The sequence below is a fragment of the Oculina patagonica genome, chromosome 7 (genome assembly GCF_052425735.1).
Source record: "Oculina patagonica isolate OP01 chromosome 7, crgOcupat, whole genome shotgun sequence".
Lineage (NCBI taxonomy): Eukaryota > Metazoa > Cnidaria > Anthozoa > Scleractinia > Oculinidae > Oculina > Oculina patagonica.
The window spans coordinates 32,576,282-32,603,277 of NC_135764.1; the positions used below are offsets into that span (position 1 = coordinate 32,576,282).

A 26,996-nucleotide genomic window follows, 5' to 3' on the forward strand; every position below is an offset into this window, starting at 1 on the left:
ATCATAGTTGACTAACTATGGTGATAGTGAATTGACGATTTGACGCCGCTTTAGTACATTGAAGGTGGAGCCGGGTGGGGACAACCTTGCAGCACACGTCAAGCTTTTGTAAAACGTTAGTGACTAAGCCGGTATGTATGTATGAATGATCAAGTTAACAAAACGCCGGAAATATTGTTGTATGACTAAAAATACCTGTTATTTTACACTCCATCGAGTTTGAAATGTTGACGTACACAATGTGAAAATAGCATTTCCGGGCCTCTAGATTCAAAATATTCCGAAAACACCTTGCCAAATTTGGTCCTCAGGTTACTTTGTGTCGCACCGGCTAACTGTCCCTGGGTCATCAAGGATGTGCATGTACCAAACGTTTCATGGAATAGACATACGATACTGAATTAAATTAACATGAACCAGGATTATGGTTGAAAAGAACACAATTTATTCGGCAAAACTTTCATTAATTTCAAAAAAATATACATATCAATTAAAATAGACAATCAACTAAAATGCTAAATTAATTGTCAACTACTTTTACCATAATGTCCACAAGTACTAAGGAGACAGACCTAGCGCACTTCGAAGTCAAAATATACAATATTACCTAAAATGAACATTGGTACAGATACAGCGTAAAATCACTCAAACAACCTTTACAAGCTAACGTTAAAAATCAAATATAAATGTAAAGATCTACAAACATTTTGTTCAGTCTCAGCACTGCTAGTTTGCTTCACAGCCTCGAGGTAAACTCTGTGATTTCTTCTTCTTTGCCTTCTTTAACTATGACATCATTTCCTGTGTTGCGTACAACCTCGGCTGTAGGCTGGTCTTTAGTCTCCGGAAGTGAGACACACAGCACGGCCGCTATGAATGCACCAACACCCATGATGCCATAGGGCAAGATAGGATGGATTCGGGTCTGGCAATAAAAGCAAGGAATAAGACTTAGCAAAATAGACACGCAGTTCTACTGTCCACAACCTCGGTGGACTTTTATGAAGATAATGTTTGAATAAGCCTTAAAACGGTGTCTAAAAACACCTCCAAGACCGTTTTCACCGTGACACACTGGGTCTCACGCGAGTCACGAAACGTACAGCTAATACCATCAAACTATCAAACTGATAAGAGACTGTAACTTACCAGCCAGATGATATAAGAAGACGAAAATGATCCGATTCGTCCTACTCCTGAACTTGTTCCCATACCAGTGTTTCTAAAGGAAAGGATGAAAAAAGCTTTGCTCTCATGAAAATGAATATTACTTATAAAAGCCTATTTTTTTTTATATTAACATTGCATCCTTCTTGATATGGGAACTGATCTGATAAATTAACCGCCATGGCCAAACCGAGCTTCCAGAAAACGGAAATAACTCAAGGAACCAATCAGAGGCAAGCACTTGTAACCGATGCAAAGCGAGGTTCCAAGCGCGGGAAAACTCGCAACCAGTGCATAGCACCGGAAAACGGGTCAAGTCACGATTGATTTTACAACAACAACAACAACATTTGACCTAGTAAATGGCCCAGCTCACAGCGGTCTCCGTGCTCGTTGGTTGGGGGTTGGGTTAGGCCGGGGTCGATTCCCCGGGGGGGACCATTTTTTTTTTCTCCCCCCCCCCCGGAAAAAAAAAAAAATTCCAACAACATTTGAATTTGAAAATTTGAATTAGACCCGGAAATTTAACTGGGCGTGGCTCAAGCTTTTTTAACCCCTAAAAGAGACCATTTTCATGCCTTATCAGTCTATACCGCCAACACAAAATGACGGTGTTTTTATTACTTCGCGTGCATCCCTAAACGAGACCTTGACGGTTTAAAAATAGTGGCGTTCTGGCCCAAAATCCACAATTTACACCCCTGAATAAGAGGGGAAGCATTCCTGTCCCTGTCCCTTTCATATGGGAGCCCCCCTTCTCCCCACCCCAAGCCAAAGAACCCACCAAAACCGACGCGATCACAAAATTACTATCGACACTAATTTGTAAACCGGCAGGCTCTTACCTTACCCGCCTTGTTCATGTATTTACTTTAGTTTTAGCTATTGGGGTTGTGAATTACTTTATATTTAGTTTCACAGTAGTCCAAAGAATATCGCTCAATACTTTCATTGAATAAACCTTTTAAAGCCCCAGACCTCCATGATATCAATATTTATTGGCATACCTAACAACAGTTGGAAACAGCTCCGCGGAGAAAACGTAAATGGCATCAAATGAAACTGTGATGAAAAACTTGGCTAACAACGCCATGATGATCCTACCGGCCAGAAAACCTGCAACACAACACGTACTAGGCTTTTATAGATTGTCTCCTAAAAGTGGATTTTTTTTTTTTTTTTTTTTTTTTTTTTAAAAAAAAAGCACAATATATTGGCTACAGATTTTATTTACCCACGAAATGATCTAGGTTGATCGACTGTTTCAGTCTCATGGTCAAACTATTAATTCCCCACTGCCATGACACAGCCCTCTCCTAACCGTCGCCCAACCTCAACGCCCAACCTCGTCTCCTCTTCCCGCCCACAACTTTGCAAAGCGGAGACAACCCTGGGGACGAGGTTGCATCCTCGCCTTGTAATAGCTGTTTAAGATAAACAGACCATAACGTTGTGATCCTATAGAAAATTTCGGTATTTTTTATAAAAACAAACAGCCTGATAATGTGGAAAAAAGTCTTGGCGGCTATCATGAATATGGTCTATACTGATACCTTTATCGTCGCTGTTTCTGGTCAGCAGTACTGCACCCGTCGAAGCAAGCGCAGCAAGAATCATGGGAAAAATAACAGTTTTCTTTCGCCCGAACCTGATGAAAAATTCAAGGCAAAAAACAATTAATAAAAACGACTTCGTTTTAACTCTCGACCACTCATTTGATAATGGCGACAGAATGACGCCGGAACGTCATGTTCTAGCGTTGATTTTTCTTTTAAACATAAGTGTTTTTCGATTCCTTTTTCAATCAAAAGTCCACCATTTAAACAAACGAAATTGCTACTTTCATTTATAATATTTTTTGTACGTTCGAAGGACCAAAATAACGCCTGTTCAACAGTACCAGTATCACTTTAGAACGTATGAGTTTAATAGCTATCATTTGAATTGTCAAAGTGAAACACTAGGGTCTTAGAGCGGTTTTCACTTGAGTGTCAGAAGTAGTTTGCGTTTGCTTTGGTTTTGCATTACTACGCTTAGTGATTGGTTTAAAAATCTCGCGCCACTTTCGCATGCAGCCAATCAGAACTACCTTATTATAGGAAATTAACGCTTGTGTTAATTGAGGTATTTGAAATTAACGCGACTTAAATTAACGCGAATTGAAGGAAAAATTACTTCCCAATAAAGGAAATTAACGCGAAAGAGGGGATAAAATTTCAAAATGAAGGAAATTAACGCGACGTACACAACTGGAACAAGTTTATTTCAACAATTGCAGGCGTATAATCTTAAACGCAAACAATGTTCGTGGTACTTTTCCCACTTTGAGCGTTCTTCGCAGTATCAATGATAGTGGCAGATAAAACAATGCTTTTTCCTTGGAGTCAAGAACTTCTGGACTGCAACGAGAAATTGGAGCCAAAATAATGGAAATTAACGTCATGGAAATTAACGCTCCACTTAATTAACGGAGCGGAAATTAACGTTAACTAAAATTAACGCGACTTAAATTAATGCGAATGTTTAAAATTCGCGTTAATTTCATGACGCGTTAATTTCCTATAATAAGGTAAAACCAAAACCAAGCGTGACTTGCTCGCGCACGTTTTCCCGCGCTTCCTGTCGGCTACCTGTAATTTCTTCGAGTTTTGATTGGTTCACTGGATTGTCTGTATCCTTTGTGATTGGCCAGAGTAATTACTTTGGTTTTGGTTTTACGACACTCAATTGAAAACTGCTCTATCCACAAACTTGAAAGTTTATAGTGCCACCTCATGCAGCACGATATACAGTACCACATGCCACATGAATGTACTGCTCAATAGTTTCCATTTGAATGGTTACACAAGAGGGTTTTATTCACAGACTTGAACGTTAGAACCACCTTATGCAGACTTATAAACAGTAGCTTTCATTTGAATGGTTACATACTAGGGTTTTACAGACTTAAAAGAACCCCTTCTGTTATAAAGCATAGCAAACAGTGCCACATGAAAGAACAGCTCAATATGGTTCATTTGAAAGATAAATCTTACTTCTTGTTGCAGAAAATGGTGGCGTAATTAGCTGGGATCTCGAGTGCGCTGATGAGAAAGAAGTTGAGATACATGTTGCCGCCCAACACAGGAGCGCTTAGACTTACGCCATAATACACCATGGAGTTCATGAACCTGAAAACAAAAAAGCGTTTCACTAATGAGCATCGTAAAACTAACAAACAAAGATACTACGGATTCAACCGCTTTTGCAGCAAAGAGAACTCAAAGCAATATAACATGTGACTGTGAAAAGCGCGGGAAAATCTGTTACCGCGCGCTATAAGCGCAGAACAACATGTCGTCGCTGGTGGGAGGGCGGGAAAACATATGACAGACGACAAGCGCAAGAAAACGCCAAGCTATGCGATATCAATTGTTTTTGACTTTGAACCTGAATGGCCGATAAGAAGCTGTGGATGGGATTAAACTGATAGCTGGAAAATGGTCAAAATTGAGATCACTCGTGATAATACGTTTTATAACTGTTAGCAGAGATCTGTAAAATATACCGATAGCTGAGAAATCGCCGAAATTTATATCTGCTAACCGAGATTCTAGCAACCTACATCCACACCCTCAAATAAGACAAAACCTTCTCTTCGGTTGACATTAACATTTTGCCTGATCTTCTTAACCAAATAATGAGGATGGCAAATGATAAACTGTTACATCAACCACCCAAGAACTTGTGACAAGTGACTTTCTTCAAGCAAAAGAATTTATGAAAGCTTACAAATGGTTATATGTACAATACCACCCTGCTGACTGGAAACGATCTACTTCAAAGTGTTCAGTCTGTGAAAACACGAACATATAACAAGCAAACAACAGAGAACTTTGCTTACCATCCGAACCAACACACCAAAGTTGTTCGAGACATTTTCACGGTGGCGAACAAATCACGAAAACCGCCAGCCGAGTTATCGCCATCTTCTGGAGACCTGGGAGCAAGTAACGGTTCTTGGGGCATTTCTTTCCTGTTGAATCGAGCGACATCTGCGAGGATTTTACCTGCTTTGTCAACTTTCCCCTTCACTAAGAGCCATCTTGGAGACTCTGGTAATAGCCTGTGTGTAAGGAAATATAAAGTCAAGTTTTCTAGCTGTTTGCTTAATTCTAGAAAGAGCTCCTTTTGAGTTTTGAGTACTGTTGAGTCCCAATAACTTGAACCCTCAATAACACGGAGCTCCAGCTATCGATTCCCCTCCAGGTCATTTCCTTACTAATTTTACCCCACTAACTCAGACCTTTTTCGATTTCCTTTGAACGTTTGAGTTATCGAGACTCAACTGTATGTGTACAAATCACCCTCTCCAGCGGGGGTAATGAGGTGTGATATTAAATGATGAATCATGGGTAGAGAGGATGAAGTCCTTATACCCCCAAACCCTGCCACGTCCTGCCTCATCCCCATGCGCCGAACTGCCGGACGGTTAAGGCCGTAAGGCAGGAAAACAGGGAGCACAGGAATTGATAGTTAGGTCCACAACGCCAAGCGAACCGTGCACGACCAAGGTGGACAACGCCTGGGGACGAGGTAGTGCCACGTCACCATCAACACGGACTAGCAAGGCTTAGGTTAATTTCCATTTTGCTATTGACGTTTGGGACAGGTTACCACGGGGAATGTATAGATTTCCTTCCCGCAGAAAACAGAAAACTTGAATTTTGAGACAGATAAAGCATAGTTAAAGGGGCAGTACCACGAGAATTCTTATACGTTTTTTGTGTAAACTGTGATAGAATTGAGAGTGCACTCAGTGATCAACAAAATAACCTTTGAACAAAAAAGGAAGCCATAAATTCACGCTCCAAGGTGTAAATAAATGTAAACAAAATTTCGTCCAAGTAACACTGTCAAACTTGAAAACGTAGCCCCTTCTTTTTCAAGTTTTAGGCCTTTACTGTCCTATCTGTCCGTATCCAAACCACCTTGTGACAATTTTCCGGACTAGTGCAGTATGTTTTAGCAATGCCAGGCCACTATTGGTGAATTTCCAATTAATACCAACGCCTTCATGGCATTTTCAAGTAGCACTTAATCCTGGTGACACTGTGTCTTTAATCAAAAAGGTTTTTACCAAATCTTTAAGAAGAAGGAGAACTTACCACCAAACGAAAATCGCTGGCAAGCCTTGAGCCGACAGTACAATGGTCAGCGTCCTCCAGTCTCGAATAAAGTAAGCGAACAGCGGTATTGTCATGAGAGAAAAGGCCCAAGCAAAGAAACAAATGATTCCTGCTGAGTGACGGTGACGTACACCGACAAACTCCGTGACCAAAACAAATTGGCACACCGAAGCCCCGCCTAAGGCAAGAAAGAAAATCGTTAAGTTTTCGTATTTATTGTGGAGGATCTGGGAGACGTGGAGTGGCCGGCCGGGGGAGGGGTTGCGAAGAGCAGGACCCATTCTTCTCGTTTTCTGTTAAGATATCAAGCCTGGAGGAGCCTGGAGGGCCGAACATTTTTTTCCTTTCACCCCCCCCCCCCCGGTCCCAATTCCCTACGAAATCCCTTTTCTTATTCAAACAAGGAAAACTCATCTTTTAATCATCGCTAACTCCCCCCTCCCTTTTGAGCATTTTATTTGGATACACCACTGATCTGTTACATCTATGAAAATGTAGACACCACGCCACCGTAAGCGTTATGCAGCGGTAAATCAGTCACGCCAGTCTAGGGCTTTCCGCAAGTTGCTCGGCAACGTTTTGGTAACTTTTCATATTTCGAGCAACTTTTTTTCTCTTGGAGCAACTTTTTCCTCTTGAGCAATACAATACAATACAAATTTTATTGTCAACTCCCCATGGGGGCTTTTTCAGAGACAATGAAAAAAATAATAATAAATAAAAATACAATATAAATATAATACATAGTCTATAAAAATAATTGATAAAACTATTTACAATGATAGAATAAAAATCTTAAAAATGCTAAAAATTGTCTATAAAAAGTAATTGCTAAAACTAATTGCGCGAGGAGTTTATGACATTAAAAACTGATTTAAAAGATAAGCTTTCATTTTGCGTTTTAATTTAAAATGCAACTTGTTGCATTCTCTGAGCACTTTCCAGACCGAAGATCTCCGAAGATTATCCGAGTGTTGTTCAAAGGCCATACGAACGTTTACGAAGATTTATGAAGTTTGCCAAAGATTTTCGAGGAACATCTGAAGACGTTTCAACTTTCGGCTCATTTTGCATTAAAACATTACAAAACTCGTCAGGAAACATGACGTCATCGATATCTTCACGATTTTTCTCATTTAAAGAAAACCTTGTTATTTAACAATTTTTTCCCCTTAAGTAATATGTTATTTAGATACTTATTTTGCTGTAAAATTGCGGAAAACTGCTTAGAAATCTAACCCTTAAAGGGAAATTAACATATATTTAGAGAAATTCTCTTGATTAGAAGCAGCGTTTTGGATTTTTTGCAGCAACTTTTGAGCAACTTTTTGAGAAATTACGGGCAACTTTTGGGAAATCTCGAGCAACTTGTGGGAAAGCCCTACACCAGTCTTGATTGATAAACGAAACGAGCGAAATAATGAAAGAAAACCAGGAAATAGTTGCCAGCAAAAGATCTGAAAAGTATAAGCGAAACTTGAGAAACTTTGACTTACCGAGCAGAAAACCAACAACAAATCGGGCTGCCACAAACAGCCAAAACAACGGAGAAAATCCGCTAGCAAAACCAAATACTGCGGCCAGGGCCGTGCTAAAATACATCACTTCACGGCGGCCGAACTTATCCGAGACCCAGCCGAGGATAACGACTCCGAGAAGCCATCCGGCGAAGATTACCGAGGATGAGACGCTGCCAAGAATTGACTTGTCACAAATGAGATCCCACTGAAATATGCAGATAAATAGAAAAATATATTTTTCACTTACAAATAAACAAGAAATGTACTCAACTATAGCCATCAGAGACATTTAATACATCCAGTCTTGTTCTATTGGAAATCCGCGAACCTGATTGGTTCTCCCACTTTTTCTGATAGAACACGATCTAGCCTGCGTTGCAGACAAACAAAACCCCGACTATACCGGAGTTTTGTTCGTCTGCAACGCAGGCTAAACACGATCGCGCATGCATTGTGTTGGTCTAACAACGGAATGTTATTCTTGGTTTTTGGCTTAAAAATATATGAAATTGTAGGTTTTGGACTGCAAACCTTCAAAGGTTCTACTAAAACAATTTGACTACTCGTCCTCGTTTTTATGAGCAATATAGTCAATTCAACTCGGCTACGCCTCGTAAATGAACATGAATGAACTATTCACACATAGAAAACTTGGGCTCCTTTGGGTTTTTTTATAAAGGCTAGTAATAAAATACAATGTCCTTCCTTATTTATGATTGGATAAAAAGCCTATTATTTTCCTTATTTTCAAACAACCTAGAATGCCAAAGCCTGCGTCGCAGCCGGACGTGGGGTTTAGTTAGTCTGCAACGCAGGCTAGAATGTAACCTGCGATCAGGCGTTATTTTTCTCGCGGCGGAGGGGTCAACGGCCGCGAAAAAAAGAAAGCCTGATCGCAGGTTAGCTAGAATGCCATTGTATTTGGTTGTTCTATTATTATAAATACCCGTTTGACCTGTTTTATACCGGTAAGCTGCCCTAGGCCTCTTACCTCAGTGACTGTTGAAGTGTAAATATCTTCGTACTCCCATTCACTGCGCGGTAATTTCATGTCACACCTGAAATTGTAACCATCTTCTCCGGGATGGAATACACCAGTTGCGTTACACAGGGAGCTGTTAGTCACGCAACGCCATCCGGGTTCTATTGTGATAAAGGTCATGAGCATTGTTTGGAATCCCGTCACAAAGAAACCAATGAAGCTAAGTACGCACAGAAGCCGGATTTGGTATCGGCCCATGCTGCCGATCTGTTCCAATACTTGATCAATATCCAGCGCCATTACTGTGAAAAAGGAATGTGGCACATTTTAGAATTAAGAATAAAACCTACAAAAAGGAACCAGACGAGAATGAATCGTGCTTACTCCACGCTTTTCGAGACCCCCACGAAAGCGTGCGAAAAAATCTTTGGTGACCGGGATCTGAAGAAGATTCATCGCCGTTATTACCATCGATAGAAACACAGAATTTGAAAGCAGAAAATCAGCGACATAACCTAAACATCGCTTTTAATTAGGACATTCCGGCTTTCGGAGTGAGATATCTTTTCTAAAAGTCTTCTAAAAGCTCAACAAATTAAATCAAATCGATTTCGATTTGATCAAGGAAAAGCTGCTATTATTGTCTGTCCCAAACAGGCATAAGAAAGTAAAAGGAACAATTAACGAGGTAAAAAGTACTTACCTTCGATTCAAGATGTCTTTTGTATGGTACGGGTACTAGATACCAAATGTCTGTTCTGGAATGCGCAAACTAATTTACAATGCCACTTGAAATTGGGAGTGTGACGATTATATAATATGCACTGCCTCTTCTCAGACTTTCTTGTGTTTATATCAACTTCTTATCTCAGCTCTACCAAAAAGTTATTTCCTTCTCGATCTGAACACGCTGGTATGCCTTCGGCTCTCCTTGATTTATTCAGTCCCTCAGCATTGGTCCCTTGTTTGTTTACCGCAGCAAATATTAATTTAAAACCAGTAAGTAAATAAATAAAAAGCTTTCCTTGCAGAAGGTGTAAACTTATTAATTACTTTAAAGTTAACAAGTGACATTGCGCCCAAAATTAATTAAAAACTCCAATTCCTTATTCTACCAGTTATTACATGAAATTTTCGCGACACGTTAATTTCGCGAATTTCGCGATTCCAAAAAAATCGCGAAATTAAAGTGACGCGAACAATAAGTGTCGCGAACATAACATGACGCGAAAATTAAGTGATTCACATTATGTCCATAACTAAGCAAAATAAGTTAAGTGCCACTGAAGGAAGGAATTATCAATCTAAATGGATGTTGTCGTCAATTGACTTGAACAACAACTCGTGCACGTACAAGCATAACCTACTTGTAGACATTAGCTGCTCTGTTGTAGCTATTGCCGAGATTTAGTCCCACCCTTGCTTTTTTGATAATTTTGACGTTATTTTTGAAGTCGTTTTTATTTAATTCAAGGGCATGTAAAATAATATTGCCAAGGAAATGTAAATCGTGCTTTGTATATCTCATTTCAAAAAAGCTACAATTATCGTCCATTGTAACCCCTTTAGGGACGGACCATTATTTTTTGAGGGGGTCGTCACGCGTTTCTGTTGGGGGGGGGGGGGGCAATTTTTCTTGGCAAGAACATATTCTCACCTTCAAGTTGTGCAATAATTTTTTCCAAGATTTTCTCATCTTTTTGCCATGGCTGCCCTTGCACGATTTTCTTTTTAGCGGTTTTTTTCTGTACAGGAAATGTTTCGGTAATTGCCCAGCCCCCCCCCCCCCCCCCGCCCCCCCCCCCCCCAAAAAAAGGAGGATTGTCCCATACACCCAAACAGGGTCGATTCGACTATTCCACCGGTCGAATCGACTCAAGAAAAGTCTATTCGTGACAACGGAGTTGGCTTCGAAATCACTTGGTTTCAGTTCAAAGTGACTCCGGTAAATGCGACACTTGCAACACACAGAAAGCTGGCCTAATGGCATACAGTTTCCTATAAAATTTATTTATATATCCTCGCTGATAAGTGACCTTGCAATTGTGAACACCATATACTTTCCAGGGCGTATGCCGCAACAACTGAAATATTATTTTCTTAAGGAAATAAAAAAAATTGCTTGTATATAGTTTATATATAGTATGGATATTTCTGGAACAATGCATTATGGTGTACCAAGATAATTTCCATGAACCAGTACTGTCTATAGGTTCACCTTGGCATCTCTACTAAAGGCAATTAAGGTGACCGAAAATTCCAAAGTCGCCCAAAAATCGCCCTGAATTTTGGACAAAATAAGCTAAAATAGCCTAAAATCTCGTTAAGTCGCCCAAAGCTACGGCGACTTTGGGTCCCAGAGAAGGCCTTTATATTCGGTACTGATATCGTTGTGTTCTTTCCATATATGGGGCTATTATTATTATTTCACCGTGTTGTTTTGCGAAAATTTTTCTCTGGCTTAGTTGAAACAGTTGAAATGTTATTTCCTCAAGGAAACCAAATTTGGCACCTGCTATAACTACTCGCTGGCGCTGCATTCTCTTCATATAACTGTACGTACTTGCAGTGTATTACTAAACGTGCGGCACTCTTCATTTCTGCAACAAGGAAAATCAATTTAGAGCCTCACGTCACATCAATTTCAACAAAAGAAGGCTTAATTCTTTTGCTTGGGTTTTGCATAGTTTTCAAAGTCGTAAGGTATAGTAACTTTCACTTAAAAATATTTTATCTAGACGAAAAACAATCAGACTTTGTGTTTCAGCAGGGAAGGAAACCACCAAACAAAAGAAATTGAGCTTCTTTTGGTGCTTTATTCTTAGATCTTTTTCTATTGCATCAAGAAGTGACTTTGGTGTATTAGACATAAATAGAGGAGAGAGGGAGGGAGGTTGAACCGTTGAAGTAAGGATTTGTACGTCCCAGAGGAAAACCCCACCTAAAACACCTAACCCCCGGGCGCTGCATTTCATTAAAGGGACTATGTCGCGGATTTTGACTTATTTTTGAACCGCCAAAATTTATATTAATAATACTAGTCCATTTTCATTTAAAAGTTGCTATATTAGAGCACTGAAACTGTTAATTAGCACCTTTTGCTGCGGATGGCTCGAATGGAAACGGATTGCAATTTGAAAAAGTTAGGCAAATGTTTTCAAGTTGTTTCCGCGCGTCTTTGAAATATCGATATTTATAGCCGTAGCTTAATTTCTATCTTCAAATTAAAGTTATATATTCCTTTAGATGTTGAAAGATGATGTTTATTTAGGGTTGAGTTGCCTACCACTAATATCAGAACAGTTTAGACCAAAAAACTGCGAAATCCCCATGACATGTCGACATAGTCCCTTTATCAGTTGATAACCTTGGACTTAGCCTGTTCCAGGCGTTCGGGTTGGACTTTGATCAGAGGGTAACCGGTTGTTTCGCCACGAGTTGTTTCGCTCGACCAGTTCCTAACGAGTTAGGCGATCGCTAACGTCTATGTCGTTTCGCTAACGAGCTGTGGTCGTTTCGCTAACGTATACGAAGATTCATATTTATAATATGTACAATAGAACATAACAATCCACATTAAAGACCCGTTGAGTTTGACGATAACATCAAATCAGCGACGTAAACACGACAGTTTAAACATACCGTATAATATGTCTCCATGTTTGTCCGAAAAAGGACTGAAGTCAAGTCCCTCCTCTGCGTCGAGACTAAATGTGACTACATCGTCATCAAAAGTTATTTCACCCAGCTTCACAGACGGTGAGAAAGTACGCGACCAAGATACATATTAGCGATGTTGTCAACGGCGGTTTGGCGAGGTTTTCAAGCGACCATAGTTGCGAGCGAAAAGCAGGCACGAAGTTAGCGAGGTGCGCGAAAGGGTGTGTCGAGCGCGCGAAGAGGAGGAGACCACAAGCAGAGCGAGAACACACGGAACAAGGAACAACGGTACAACAGGTACAACGAGTAAAACGGAACGAGCCGGAACACCTCGGACATGGGTGATACCAGTTCCCCCTCTCCCCCCACCCCTCCCAACAAGGTTGCGCGACAGCCCTAAGGACAAGACGTATTGTTGGACACTCGCGACGACACCCCACAGGAGAGAATGATCAAGTCACTACCTGGAACAACGGTGACCGTACTCCGTGCAGACAAAAGAGACGAGAGCGAGACAAGATGTCGCGTCTCACGCTCCCCGCAAAAAAGAGCGTGGGAGGGTGTGACGGAAGAGGGGGGGGAGTCGGGGGGAGGAGGAGAGGGGAGAAAAAAAAATGAAAAAGAAAGGCCGGGTCGAGGGAGGGAGGGGGCGTAAGGAAGAGTGGGGGGGGGGTGGGGAGGTGGCGAGGGGAATGGAGGATTGGGAGGAGGGGGGGGAGGGCGGGGGTGTAGCGATGTGAGAGGTCAGGACCCGGGCGGGGGGAGAGGGGTGGGGTTTTAGCGGGCGGCTGTGCCGGGGGCGGGTGGAAGCGAGAGCGGGAGGTGAGAGTGAGAAAGAAAAAGAGACGGCACGTAGCGAACGACCTACAGCCGAGCGACAGACGAGCGACGACACCGAGCGAACGGTCGGCGAACCGAGGCGAAACAACCGCAATTCGATCAGAGAACAATCTGTTTTTCACTCCAATTCAGTCTCGGAGCTCAACCGGCTGTTTAAGTCTAAATTGTTTGATCAATCATTAAATATGACAATAATTGGATCACGCAAAAATTTCGCGCTATGGGGTATTGAAGAGCTGCGACACATTACTAGCACAGTCAAGGGTTGTCGGTTGTCCTTGAAAACAAAGATAGATCAGTAGCATATCTCATACTTGATCAGTAATCATTTTAGAGTCATTATTATTATTATACTAATCATCATTATTTGGCTTCAAAAATGATTTTCCTTACTTTTTTAAATCCCTCATTTCTTTTACATTTTGCAAGTTTAGTTTAATTTTTCGTGATTCTCTCCTTGCAATTTCGACCTGAATTCAGTCAGTGAAGTTCCCTCAGAGGGCAGAAAATCAAAACAGGTTTTAAAAAAATAGTGTAGACAAAACGGACTTTGAGTTGTCTCGATTTAAATTGCTTTAACCTCTTTCCGTTATGTCTCCTACTGCAATTATATCATAGCTTTTAATTTCAGTTTTGTTGAAGTTTTCGCGTTAAAATAGTAGTAAATCATTTGACGTGATGCGGGAATAAATATTGAAGCGAAGTTCCTTGATAATTTTCTTTTTTAACGAAGCAATGTGTTATGTAGATAGTTGTCTGATATCTATATTGCGTGTGGAAGCTAGTTGATCAATTTCTAAAGTTAGCCTCGGGGCACTTTTGTCTGACTTTCTTCAATTGACAACAGTTTAAAATTTCATGTGTTTTGCCTAAAATCATAGGATCACATTCGGTAGTCGGTAGCCACAGTGTACGTCAAGGCAGGAAAGAGGGTGGAATAGAAATCCTTTTGTCTCTGTTCAAGGTAGGACTCAATGTCTTGTAGGAATATTTATTTTTATATTTCAAATGGACTTTTTGAATTGCAGACCATTTCATTTTAAAAGACTCATAGAACCAGATCAAAATAAGATCATCGTGATTGTAATTGGGGTCGTAATAGCACCAACATTGAAGTCTTTTTAGTTAGAGATTAGTAAAGGCCATGACTCAGTTCGGTTTAAGTCGATGTATTAAAGAGAACTTGTTGAGAAAAATGGTTTTAATTTCCGAAAGTTTGGATTAGGACTCCACTGGCTGTTTACTTTGGTTATACTTCTTATTGGTACCTAAATATTGTTGGAATATTAATTTAGAACAACAAATTACTCAGTGAATGAGTTGAGTTTAACTCGGGATGGCGAATACAGCACACTATAGCTAGACTCCGAATCGAAACGTTCGTTATTTTTCCGTGAGGTATTAAAATCAGAGGTATAGTTTTTGTTGTTTTATATTCCTCAGCCAAAAAAAAACACACCACCGAAATTCATAAAAACGCATAAATTCAAAGTGTTCCTTCTTTGTTTTCTTCTAGCAATTCTAATTAATAATTGCGCTTCTCGAGTCTGTCCGTAGTTAAAATAAGAATCAATGATGCCGCTCGAATTTGTTAGTCCACGGAGGTCTTTTACAATGAACGTTTGTCTTTCTTCGCTGATAAAAGTTTGCGGATAACCCAAATTAATATTATCAACATCATTAGCAATTTCCGTTTCAAACGCCGAGAAAACACTGAGATTAAAAGAATGAAGCATTGAAGACACAGTGTATGTTTGAATTCCTCAAAGTCTGTGTTTAGGACAAACGCCGGGATGGTGGAGAAGGGGGGGGGGGGGGGGTCTGCATATAAAAATGACAGGAGTGCTTGTCAGAAATTTTAGAAAACACCAGTAAAAGAGACCAGAATCTCGTTTAATAGGCGTGGTTCAAATTTCTTTTTACCTTGATCCTTATTTTTGATGCATTTGTATCATAAATGAAACAAAAACTGTTAACTAATCAAATAAATCCTGTGATACTTTTCGGGTCAACTCCCATAATGGTACCACGAAAACTCTAACGGTGGACATCTTAAATATATTAATCTTTAAAATGCCACCTAAGCGTCCCAATCTAATTTTTTACTTGGGAATTCCGCCTGGTTTTAATATCTTTGATGAAAACAATTTTCACAACAAAAATCCTTGACTTTAAGTATCATCAAGATACATTTATAGTCGTTTGGTTTTCATCCAGAGTTTAATATGACTTAAACTTAATATTTTGTGAGAAATGTGGCTTTCAGCAGCTGGTGATTACTAAAGGTAACCATAGATCCACACCGCCCAGATGAACACTCCACCGGAAATCATGACCTTTATTTCTAATTTTAGCCGACAAAACCGGATCTAAACAAGCCGAACATCTCAGTCTTAATTTGTCTGGGCACTGTTGTAATGTCTTTTGACTCCAACAATCGTGTAGGTCGGAATTTTGAGTCTGATCTCAGTTATATTCGCTAATGTTCTCTCAGTTTGCTCACAATTCTTTTGTGTTCTACGTTACGTTAAACAGGGTCCCCTATACTTTCTACGTGAAGCGTGATTGAGGCTATGTTTTTTGCTGTGAAGCGTGAATTGGACTTTTATTTTTCGTGATTCCCAATTTTTCGATTTATTCATGTGCGCGTGAACGTGTTTTTTAGGTTAAACGTGACCCGTGAACGAAGAGTTGAATTCATAAGACGTGAATTGTGAATCATAAGACTTCTTTTTCGTGACTTCATTTCTGGGTTTTTTGGTAGTTCTAAATGTACGTATTTGTTTTAGCTCTGTCTTTGGGTTTTTAAGATATTAAACTTTTGTCAGCTATTTTGGCGCGTGCGAGACACAATATCCGGTCTTACACCTTCCGAGCCTCTAAACATTCTAAACAGGGATCGCCATGATTTTTGCGTGAACGTGAAAACATTTTTAGAATTATTCGTGCGCGTGAAAAGCCAAATATTTTTACGCGATTCGATTTTGCAAAGAGGTATAGGGAACCCTAATTAAACCCTGATCCAGACCTAAGGATGCGTGGGGTTTATTAAAACTAGTAATAGTTCTCACTATAAAGCTGCCCCCGCCTTTTTATAATTTGTTTTTTGTCGCCTTTAATTATTAATGCCGATGGACTGCACAATTAGGCTACTTTTTTACTGTGTCATGCGGAATTTCTTGTTGTGTGACACCGTTGCGTCCTAAAAATATTCACAAGTTCAAGTCGAATTATATTACCTAGCGCGCGGAAATAACACCTAGCGGAAATAACACATAACACATTATTCGTGATGACAACACACAAGCTTATTCCCGGGCTTATAACATTCAAAATAAACTTACAATAATTTCCAGGCCAAAAAGCATAAAAAATTCCACGAGTAACAAAATATGGCACATTCAAAGATTCGAGAAAACAACCCACTCTTTGGATCAAATAATCTGACAGTTTGTTAGCGATACGAATTACGTTGTACCTTGTACTACATGACAAAGTTCACGCGTTTGTTTATTACTCGTTGTAACTTGTAAGATGTATACGATACAACAAACCTCCGAAAGCAAACCTTACAAATGTAACGCTTGGAACATAGGTAGCCGGCACGTAGCCAAGAACACGAAACCAATTGCTCGAAATCTTTCGACGTATTACTAACATTTGCTTCAAATATCACTTAACACAACCAAAGCAGAGAAACCGCTCGAACAAATCTGTGAACACGCGTAGGCCAAAACCGGAAAACAAAACGCTGCTAGCAGATGGCGAAGCTCGAAACGCGAAGGTGACCAAACGCGACCTCGTGGTTGCAAGTACCCGACACCACCGTGCGCGCTTGCTAAAATATTACCCGTCACGACCGTGCGCGCCTAGTTTTGTCAAATCGAGAACGCTTCGCCCATTACAAACACATTTCTTACTTTTTCAACAAATATTCTTTGTCCTTGTTATACACGCGGGGAGTCCTAGGGTGCCTCCTCGGGTTTTGGCCTCTGGGCCAAAACCCTGCGGGGGCAATAAAATAAATCTTGATTAGTTATATTCAGCATATAGTCAAGTAAACCGGCGTCACGCGACCAATAAAAGCGAGGAAGATATTGTTTTCCGAGCGACTTCTTTTAGCCAATCAACGGGGTTTACACCCGTGTGACCAACTGTAGATTTAGCTGCTAAGATTGTGTTTTAAAAACGAGGATCCTCCTATGTTAAAACCATTTAATGAATGATTACTACTTAAAGATTTTCAAACCAATACCCGGGGGGTACTCCCTACAATGGCCTATACGGGTTAGGCTCCGCCGAAAGGGGTACCTTTTTCATGTTTCAGGTATATAAAAGGGTAGGGACTTTACAAGTTTAGGTATATGAAAGGGTAAGGATATCGGCCATTTAGGTATTTAAAAGGGCCTTCAATTAAAATATTTCGAACAGACGCACCTTATGGTTGTATCATTTAAATTTATTAAAGAGGAGAAGCCACGAACCAAGCGGCCCACACTGCCGGAGCTTATCCCGGTTTCCGTAGCATTAAGCGGCTAGGAATATTACTACTCCCCCCATAAAGACTCCCTGTTTTAGGCATATGTCATGTCTATTTGGTATATGAAAGGGGTACCTTTTTTCAGTAAAAGGTATACGAAAGGTGTGCCTTTTCTGTCAAAATGGTATATAATAGGGAGCCTCCCCGTACAAAACTTTTTTTGAGAAGCCCCCCCCCCCCCCCCGCGGGAAAAAAGACTCAGATCTTGTTAAATGTCTTACAGCCGATTAATGATTTTTTTATTCATAGTTTACAAGATGGCGCTGACTGTGGACCAAGTACTTGATCGGATTGGTAGCCTGGGGTTCTATCAGATTCGCCTCATTTTCATTCTGGGTTACATTGAATGGTTCAACATCACTTTTCAAGTCATGGTACCAAGCTTCATCTCAGCGGAACCCAATTGGATGTGTGCAGCCAATCACAGCTCTTGTAACCTAACCGGGGAATTTAAACCTGGAGATAAACTTTACAACGAGCGATGCGATATGCCGAGGGACGCCTGGAAGTTTGCTGATGACTACACCTCCGTTGTTACTCAGGCAAGAAATTAGTAATAAGTCCATACTGAAAATTATGTACTTCTGGTAGGTGAGGTCGAGCGTGACATGCGAAATTTGCGAACTTCACTGAAAAAATGTGTTCATTTGCTTGAATTAAATCTATGGACATTACAATTCGCGCTATGTGAGTGAGTGAAGAAGGCTTGGAACCGAACGCGATACAGGCAAACTCTCCTGACAAGCTTAACGGGTGACGTCACATCCCAACTCACCGGAGACGACTGGGGACGAGGCTAGTCGATTTAGTCTTGTGTCCACCCGCACTCCCGTCGATTTCCCCGTCTTCCTTGTAAGCTTTGGGTCTCTTTTTCTGTGGAGACCCTAGTAAAATGCGATGGCGAGAAAATGATTAGGGAAGCCCGGAATGACCTAAGTAAAGGGCAGTAGAGTATGTAAGACTGTTTATCCCTCAAGTAAGATGATCCTATTTCTGAGAGAATCAACTGAAATCCCATGAGTTTTTCTTCGGTTAATTATCTGTTTGCTTTGTTATTTTGCAGTTTGATCTGGTCTGTGACAAAGCTTTACTTGGGACGATTTCAACGTCGCTGCTGTTCGCAGGCTGGTTGTTTGGTGCGATAGGGGGCGGAGTTTTATCAGACAAGATTGGCAGGAAACCAGTGTTGTTCGTGTTTTCTGTGGCGTGCAGCTTGTTTGCTTTGCTAGCTGCCTTTCCAAATGTCTTCTGGCTTTTCATGTTATTCAGGCTTCTTGTTGGTATATGTATCGGTATGTATAATATCTCTAACTTGTCTGCACGCTGGTTATAGCAGTTACCATGGCCAAGTTGGTCATCGGTCTCGTCTTGTGCTCTTTGCCGAGAGGAGAGTTTACTTTCACAATACCCCGGGTACAATACCTCTCTCCACGCAGGTCTTGGATGACCATTCTCGTCCCCAAAGCCCTTTCGTTTCTCTTAGCCGGCTTGGCACGAGAAAACGGAGGGCTCTGGGGACATAGGATTTTTGAATTAATTCGAAATTTTTTGATTGGCTGTTTGGAACAAAGAGTTCCTAAACGGAAGTCGGAAACGTAACGACTCTCTCGTACATTCTTTTGAAATGTCATGACTGCATACATGAAGACCGTAAGTCCTAGAATCTAGGACTGGAAATCCTTTGTCCCCAGAGCCCTTTGTTTCCTCGTGCCAAGGCCCAGCCGGCTCAGAGAAACGAAAGGGCTATGGGGATGAGAATGGGACTTTACCTGAAGGCCGTTTTTCTAATGCTCAATCAATATGAATTTAACGGAAATATCTAGCTCGCGTTTAAAGGAATCTGAAAATGCTTCACACATTTCATATATCTATGCTTTGCGGTGTTTTGTCAATTTTTGGGATTATTTGGGAGGAGATAATTTTTCTCAAAGGATTAGTAAAATTTGAGAAATAGGAAAGATTGGAGATTTAATGTGATTTTTAAATTAGAATTTGAAGTTTAAAATTGGTAGACGGACACCAGTTAGTCCCCCTGAAAACCTGGAGTGCTCTGGCGTGGGGGTCAACTGTCTAGTGGCGTTTCAAAATCTTTTTTCTTTCTTAGATCCCTTCTTTAAACCTCTCATAATTTCATTCAAATTTAGGTACCCCCCCCCCCCCCCCTTAAGGTTTATTCTCCCTTGTGACAAATAAACCTGGCACTGGAAATTACAACTTACAAACGTTCGGAACTAGCTTTTAAAGCACTAATGTAGCATAGACCTGTTTTGAGGTAGAAGTCGTCTGACATAAGGCTAGTGCAATGGTCATCTTATTTTGCACCATTTATTTGGGGTTTTAGAAAACTGAAGGGAAAGTGTTTCATCCCTTGTCCTATGTTTTATTTCTCTTTCTCAACATTAGCCAGTCGATGGACAGTAGATTTGCACTGTGTCGCTTAGTACTTTTTATAATCTTTACTTTTCTATTCTACTTGAAACTATACTAACAAACTATAAATCCCATCAGGTGGCGGGGCCATGGGACTGTATGTGCTGGCTGTTGAGTTTGTGGGCGTGAGGCATCGTCACGTGGCTGGCACGTCACTGTGGTACGCCTGGGCCCTGGCACTAGTCATGTTAGCAGGACTCGCTTATGCCGTGCGCGACTGGAGACATCTGTCGGTTATTTGTGCTGTACCTGGACTTATTTCTTTTGCGGGCTGGTGGTAAGTCAAAGAACTGTTTTATCGACAACAGAGCTTGTCTCAGGCAAAGTAGCTGTGCGCGTATTTTATGGAGGTCCACAAGTTTATCAGTCCGCGACTGTAATTTGTTTCTAATCTCGTTCAATCAATCAAATTATTAATGTCGTGGCGCGGGATGAGGTTGGCCTCTCTATCCCAGCCAGAGGCTCGTGTAAAAAGCGCATGACAATTATTAAAATAGAGTATAAAAACAATAGGAACTAGTTAATCGTTATTATTGTCGGGAAAGAAAACATTTCTTACCTAAGGCTCTTTTTCATGGAAGGCAGCCAGGCTCCGCGAATAGGGCTCAAGCGCAGGGATATTTTTGACCGTATTGCTGTAATTTGCTGACATGTTCTTGCAGGTTTACTCCTGAATCATCAAGGTATTTGTTGCTGAAGGGAAAAGTTACAGAAACCGAAAAAATATTGCGACAGATCGCCACCACTAACAAGAAGGAGTATCCCGAGGAGCCTCTTTTGGACCTTAATGCCGAAGGGAAGGTACAGGCGTTAGGTGACTTCAGGGATTTGTTTCGAACCAAAAGAATGTTGCACAGGACTCTTGTTTCTTGGTATGCCTGGTGAGTAAAGGATTGAAATAATACCAGTTTCGTCCTTTGTATGGAAATAAAGAATGGTATATTTATTCTCGGAGAAAGACAATGAGAAAGTTATTATTCAGTCAGTGACATAAGCTACTCGGAAAAAATGTCGAGTTCTCCTGACAGGAGTCGAACCTATGAGTCGTTCGCTCGTTCGTTTGTTCGTTCGTTCGTTTATTCCTTTATTCGTTTAAAACAAAAGAGGCAATTACATGATATGCAATAATAGGGGTTTCCTTTTCTCCTACAGGTTTGTAAACGCCATGGTTTATTACGGTGTATTTTTCAGCACTCCAACACTGGGTGGCAACATGTACCTTAACTTCTTCTTGTCCTCCATTATCGAGATTCCCGCCAATTATGCTGGCATCTGGGCCATGGGCAAGTAAGTCCACAGGGCGCTGTCCGTTTTTGGCGGGAATGAGGCCTTAGGCGTTCTGTATTGTTTAGATGACCGTGCGAAGACTGGGACGGGAAGGCGGTGCTGTTCGCTTTTGCCACCGCTCCGACGATAGATTCCAGACTCCCCTACGCCAGGAACGCTTAGGAACAAAGGCAGATGGCAGGAATATTAATGACCATTTATAGTATAAATTATTTCGGTTAGGCAGGTTTTAGCCCCACAAAAATCAGTTCAATTCAGTTTAGGAGTACATAACCTAGCTAGATTATGTACCTTTCTTCAGTTTTAATCCGTTTTGACTTCTTTTATATTAGTGTTCCAGGTCTTTCTTCTGTTTAAATTACGTGTCTTACAAGTCTCTGTCAGGGACTAGCCTTTCACATGGACTTGATCGATTTAAAATTTTAATGACAAGCATCCATCTTTGAACTTTTACAGAAACATGTTTTCATTTTTTTATATATATTTAGGTTTGGTCGTAGAAAGTCCCTCATTTACTTCTTACTCCTTGCTGCTATTGCCTCGGTCGGTGCAGTATTGCTTACAATGTATGATCCTGGCGAGGACAAATGTAAGTTTAAACTGAATTTATATTTTTATCGATCTACACGGTAAAATTAATGTCAGGAGGCGCGGTGGCCCAGTGGTTAGTGGGTTGGACTCTTGATCTCGAGGTCCAGATTCCAGCCCTGGCCAGGGTCATTTCGTTCAGTTCTTGGGCAGACACTTTACTCTCACAGTGCTTCTCTACACCCGGGGGACGGTTGTTCAAAGCACGATTAAGCTAATCCAGGATTAGCGTGAAATTTGGTTTCAATTTTTAAACTTCCTTTGAGGCTTTCTGCTTATATTTTCTCTCCCCCAGTTTTGACGTGGACCAATCTCAAACTTCACAAAACATTAGCTACGGAAAACCCTTCTTAACAAGAGAAATTAAAACCTCGATCACCTTTTAATCCTGGGTTAGCGTTAATCGCCTTTCGGACAACCCGACCCAGGTGTATAAATGTTGTGAATCGTAAGGGCAATCTTACAATTTAGGTATCTACCATGGACTAACATCCCATCGCTTGAATAGCAATGCAGAAACAAAAAACAGGAACTGAGGCGAGACTGACATTACCCCTGAACATCGACGTTGTTACGTTTACAACAAACGCCATCTTTGCTGAGTAGGAAAACAAAGCAGTCTACAACTGCTGGCAATGACAACCAATATTACACCTGACTACAGTAAACTCTCTCTAATACGGACACCGTCGGGATCGGCTCTAACTGTCCGTCCTAGAGAGGTGTCCGTCTTATAGGGAGTTAAGTAACAGTAAAATGACTGAAAAACAGAAGGGACGGGACCAACACCAGGTGTCCGTCATAAAGAGGTGTCCGTCTTATAGAGGTGTCCGTTAAGAGAGAGTTGACTGTATCACTCTCATGCACCGTCCGATGTTTTTAGGGAATTATAATTTGGGTGTTTCCTTTTTTGATACAGGTTACGCGGCTGGTCGGATCATCATGGCGCTTGGCGCTAAGTTCTTTGTGTTCATCTCGTTTGACGCAGTGTACGTTTACTCCGCCGAACTGTTCCCAACAACGATCAGGTTAGAAACATTTTCATCATTTTCGTGACTTTTGTCCTTTGTAAAGTTTTTTTAAGTTTCGTTTTTTGTCGCTTTTTCATCTTAGAAACATTGGAATGGGTTCCTCCACATCCGCTGGCAGGATTGGCTCATTCTGTTCTCCATATATTGTTCATCTGGTAAGTAAATATCTCCTTTCTGATACCAGTTATCAAGAAGCATTCAGTAGATATAACCTCCTTATTTAATTGCAATTTTGTTACTGTTTCGTCCTTATTAGAACTTATCAGCATGGCGTAGCCAGGCGGAAGGGTCGGAGTAAACGGCGGGGTCGTTGATTTTTTATGAGACCCTTACGCCTGGCTATGCCATGCTGATGAGTCCTATCAGGAACGAAGCAGCTGTCCATGGCTGCCACTCCACCAATAGGCTGTGCGCATAGGTCCAGACTCTGGCCAAACCGCGGAGATGTGTTGCGTGACCATTGCATTCAAATGGTTTATTTACTGTGGTCAGGAGATGACATCATTGTTAGTGGTGTTAGTGGTTTATTTACTTGCCTAACGGCTCGTGGTCCCAATTTAAATTTGAATATTTTATAACGACATTCCTATGGTCTATAATGATCTATAATACAGTACTTACTCGCTTATAAGAACCTGCAATTTAAGAACCTGTTAGCCTAAAAATATCAATTTAGACCCCATTTACATAAGAACCTATTTAGCCTAAAATTTGAAACAGGTTCTTATAGAAAGGTTCTTATAGAAATTAACCTAAAAAAATCTTCATATATGTATATATTTCATTAGATATATATCATTAAATCAACTTTTAGCCTGATACTGAGAATTAAAATATCTACTAAAATGGGTCATGGCCACATACTGTACTGTCTAAAGGCCAGGCCTGTTTTGGCATTAAATTAATATACATGCCACCTTTCTACCATTCACAGGTGTATATATTTCTCATTAAATAAGAACCTATTTAAGAACCTGCGTAGCCTAAAATTCCACTAAGCACCATTTACATAAGAACCCGTTTAGGCTAAATTTGAAAAAAATGGGTTCTTATAAGCGGGTAAGTACCGTAGTTCATGTAAAAATGTGGTTGATTTGTGATTTTTTTTTGTTACAGTCTCGCGTGCATGCTCTCCTACCGTACGGCATCATGGGAGTGAACGCGCTGCTGGCAAGCCTACTGTGCATGACACTACCAGAGACACGTGGAACGCCGACCGCTGAAATCATGGATTCAGAAGAGGGCGCAGAGCTGGGCATACAAAACATCGCTATGGATGACAAAGAGCTAAAGGACGAGAAAGAAAAAGATGAAGAGAAAAAGGAGGATGTGAATGGTGACGTCATGAACAGTCGTGCAAATCTTTTTGAGGATTCCTCAGTTAACACTGCTTTTTAAATACTTTTCATGGAAAGTGACTATTTCGCGCTTCGCTTGAATCTATCACGAAAATCTCGTAAACTTTTTTACACCGCCTGCCTTGTTGTTCAGGTTATGGTTGTATGTGGGTTAAACAATATACAGTGGAACCCCGATATAACGATATGCCAAGGGAGCAGTAAAATTATATCGTTATATTGAGGAATCGTTATATCGAAACTCCCGATATAACGATATGGCCGTAAAATAACCGAAAATATCGTTATATCGGGGTAAACCTAAAAGTACTTTTTAGTGCATGTTAAAGGAGGATAAGGAGGGTAAAGTTGATAAAGAGGCTTAGGACACAGTATCATTTTCGTATATCATCGTGCAAGTCTGTTTACAGAAACGTTAGAGATTACTCGATTACTGTAATGTTATTGCATTAAATTCGATGTTTTGTGACTGTGTACTGATAATATCGTTATATCGGGAAAGATTTTGCGTTCGGTCTGCTAAATTCGCATCGTTATATCGGGAATATCGTTATATCGAAGATTGTTATATCGGAGTTCCGTCCCATACATTTTACCCGGGGTATCCAATCGAACAAAATCGAACCAAAAATCAATCGAACCCAATCGAACACCAATCGTTCGATTGGGTTCGGTAATCGAACAAAATCGAACATCTATTTTGCTGTGAGTTCGATTTTCGAACCAATCGGACCAATCGAACATAATCGAACACAATCGAACACGATCGAACACAATCGAACTTAATCGGGTTCGATTTTGTTCGGAATCTTTCTCTTGATAAGTAAATCACGCAGGACTAATCAAAATCAACTTTTATTGAATGGAATAAATATAAAAACGTCCAAATATCGAACTGAATGTCAATGTTTAGTAAAATATATTTGGTAGAAGAGAACAAAACGACGGTAAAATAACTGAAATGCATTATTGTTTACATTTCTATACAGAAGGAAGGATATGGTTTCTGTCCTGCTTTTCACCGTTACACTCAAACAGAAGTTGCACCGGCCATTTCATTCACTGCAACACAGGCAGTTGTGTTCAATATGTGAAGAATCATTATAAGTATAGCCAAAACGCTGCCGCCATCAGTCTGTCCAAGCCCTCGAGGGCGGCCAAAAGCGACGTTGACAGGAGAAGAGCAATTTCCAGCATGACAACAATTACATTGGAGGAAGTGCTTACTATTAACATGGATGACAAAAATAACAAGTGAACAAGTAAAACAATTTTTTTCTTAAGATCGAAATCATCGTAATAAGCAAAAAACTTGCATGCAAAATTGACTTTAGTTTCGGACGAGTACGTTGTTCGACTGCCCCAGCAGTGGCTCTTGAAATCAATCGATGCAGAATTAACGTCGCGTCGCTGGTGTGCCCGTGGCTATTGTGCAGACAATCGTCCTATCCCGGGGTATGGCGAATCGCCAAAAAAGGATTAGGGGAACGGTGCACCGTACAATATGTACGCAGTATAAACAAACAGGATCGGGGGTGGAAGGGGAATAATGAATAATGAATAACGGGCTAAAACAGAAAATGAATAAGGAATATTTAAGGTTCAATGCTTGGAATAATGAATAAGTCATTTCCAGTAAAGGAATAATGAATAGTGGTTATTCACTGTGCTCAAACATTATCTTCTTATCTTCAGGCCAAAGAGAGGGTGGGACACTCAAAATAATTACCTTTTGGTGGTGAATTTTGAGCATATGACGTTATCATACATTTAAGGCCTATTTAGGCAATAGGGAATAATGAATAACAAGGAAAGTCTAAAAATGAATAATGAAAAAGTCGTGAAAAATGTGCAGGAATAATGAATAAGTCAGTTCCAATAATTCCTCTTCCATCCCCGAAACAGGAGTTCGGTAATCGAACGTTCGATTGAGTTCGATTGTTCACTGTTCGGTAATCGAACGTTCGATTGAGTTCGATTGACCAAATTTTATTGTGAGTTCGATTATGTTCGATTACCGAACCCAATCGAACGATTGGTGTTCGATTGAGTTCGATTACCGAACGTTCGATTGGATACCCCGGGATTTTACTGTAACTTTTGCCGGGACATAGAATATTCATCGTTATATCGGGAATATCGTTATATCAAAGATCGTTATATCAGGGTTCCACTGTATGTAGCATGGGAGGCAGACAAAATGATTAATCATTCAGATTTACTTAGGGCAACTTTCTCTGATTGTTAAAAAAGATTTTTACTAATGTTTGCAATGTCAAAAAAGAAACTTTCTTTCAATGTATCCTTATCCTTTGTATAGTTCCTTTGAGTAAATGTCGTTTTTTAGTTTTTTATCATTTTGTAATACCACTCTTTTTCTTCCACTTTTGATTGCTTTATTAAAAACTACTTCTAAAGATAGGGC

At 40.5% G+C, this 26,996-nt stretch overlaps 2 protein-coding genes across 3 annotated transcripts; one reads left to right on the forward strand and one right to left on the reverse strand.

Moving 5' to 3' along the window:
- Window positions 1-428: 428 nt before the first annotated feature.
- LOC144660834 (organic cation transporter protein-like) lies at window positions 429-9,137 on the reverse strand. Its single transcript, XM_078521561.1, has 9 exons — window positions 8,847-9,137; window positions 7,832-8,060; window positions 6,315-6,513; window positions 5,051-5,272; window positions 4,203-4,337; window positions 2,721-2,815; window positions 2,175-2,283; window positions 1,150-1,222; window positions 429-925 (listed from the first exon to the last, which is right to left on the reverse strand). Exons 1-9 carry the CDS (start codon window positions 9,135-9,137, stop codon window positions 737-739), a joined length of 1,542 nt encoding a protein of 513 aa, XP_078377687.1. The 3' UTR covers window positions 429-736.
- A 5,073-nt stretch (window positions 9,138-14,210) lies between these two features.
- On the forward strand, window positions 14,211-26,990 carry LOC144659618 (organic cation transporter protein-like). 2 transcript variants are annotated; one of them, XM_078520088.1, is made up of 10 exons: window positions 14,211-14,301; window positions 18,127-18,419; window positions 18,941-19,169; window positions 20,386-20,584; window positions 20,970-21,188; window positions 21,460-21,594; window positions 22,083-22,183; window positions 23,102-23,210; window positions 23,296-23,368; window positions 24,330-26,990. In XM_078520088.1, the coding sequence occupies exons 2-10, from the start codon at window positions 18,135-18,137 to the stop codon at window positions 24,609-24,611; spliced, it is 1,632 nt and encodes a 543-aa protein (XP_078376214.1). In that variant the 5' UTR covers window positions 14,211-14,301; window positions 18,127-18,134; the 3' UTR covers window positions 24,612-26,990. The 2 variants fall into 2 exon arrangements, with proteins under 2 accessions (XP_078376214.1, XP_078376215.1); XM_078520089.1 differs by having other exon boundaries at window positions 14,266-14,301; window positions 18,135-18,419.
- Window positions 26,991-26,996: the final 6 nt, after the last annotated feature.

Coding starts and splice junctions, on each gene's coding strand:
- LOC144659618 (XM_078520088.1), top strand. CDS start 18,135: ATGGCGCTGACTGTGGACCAAGTACTTGATCGGATTGGTAGCCTGGGG. Junction 21,189..21,459: donor CTTGTTTCTTGGTATGCCTG/GTGAGTAAAGGA, acceptor TTTCTCCTACAG/GTTTGTAAACGCCATGGTTT. Junction 23,211..23,295: donor CTGTTCCCAACAACGATCAG/GTTAGAAACATT, acceptor TTTTCATCTTAG/AAACATTGGAATGGGTTCCT.
- LOC144660834 (XM_078521561.1), bottom strand. CDS start 9,137: ATGGCGCTGGATATTGATCAAGTATTGGAACAGATCGGCAGCATGGGC. Junction 4,338..5,050: donor TTGGTGTGTTGGTTCGGATG/GTAAGCAAAGTT, acceptor TTTTGTTTTCAG/GTTCATGAACTCCATGGTGT. Junction 2,284..2,720: donor CAGAAACAGCGACGATAAAG/GTATCAGTATAG, acceptor GTTGTGTTGCAG/GTTTTCTGGCCGGTAGGATC.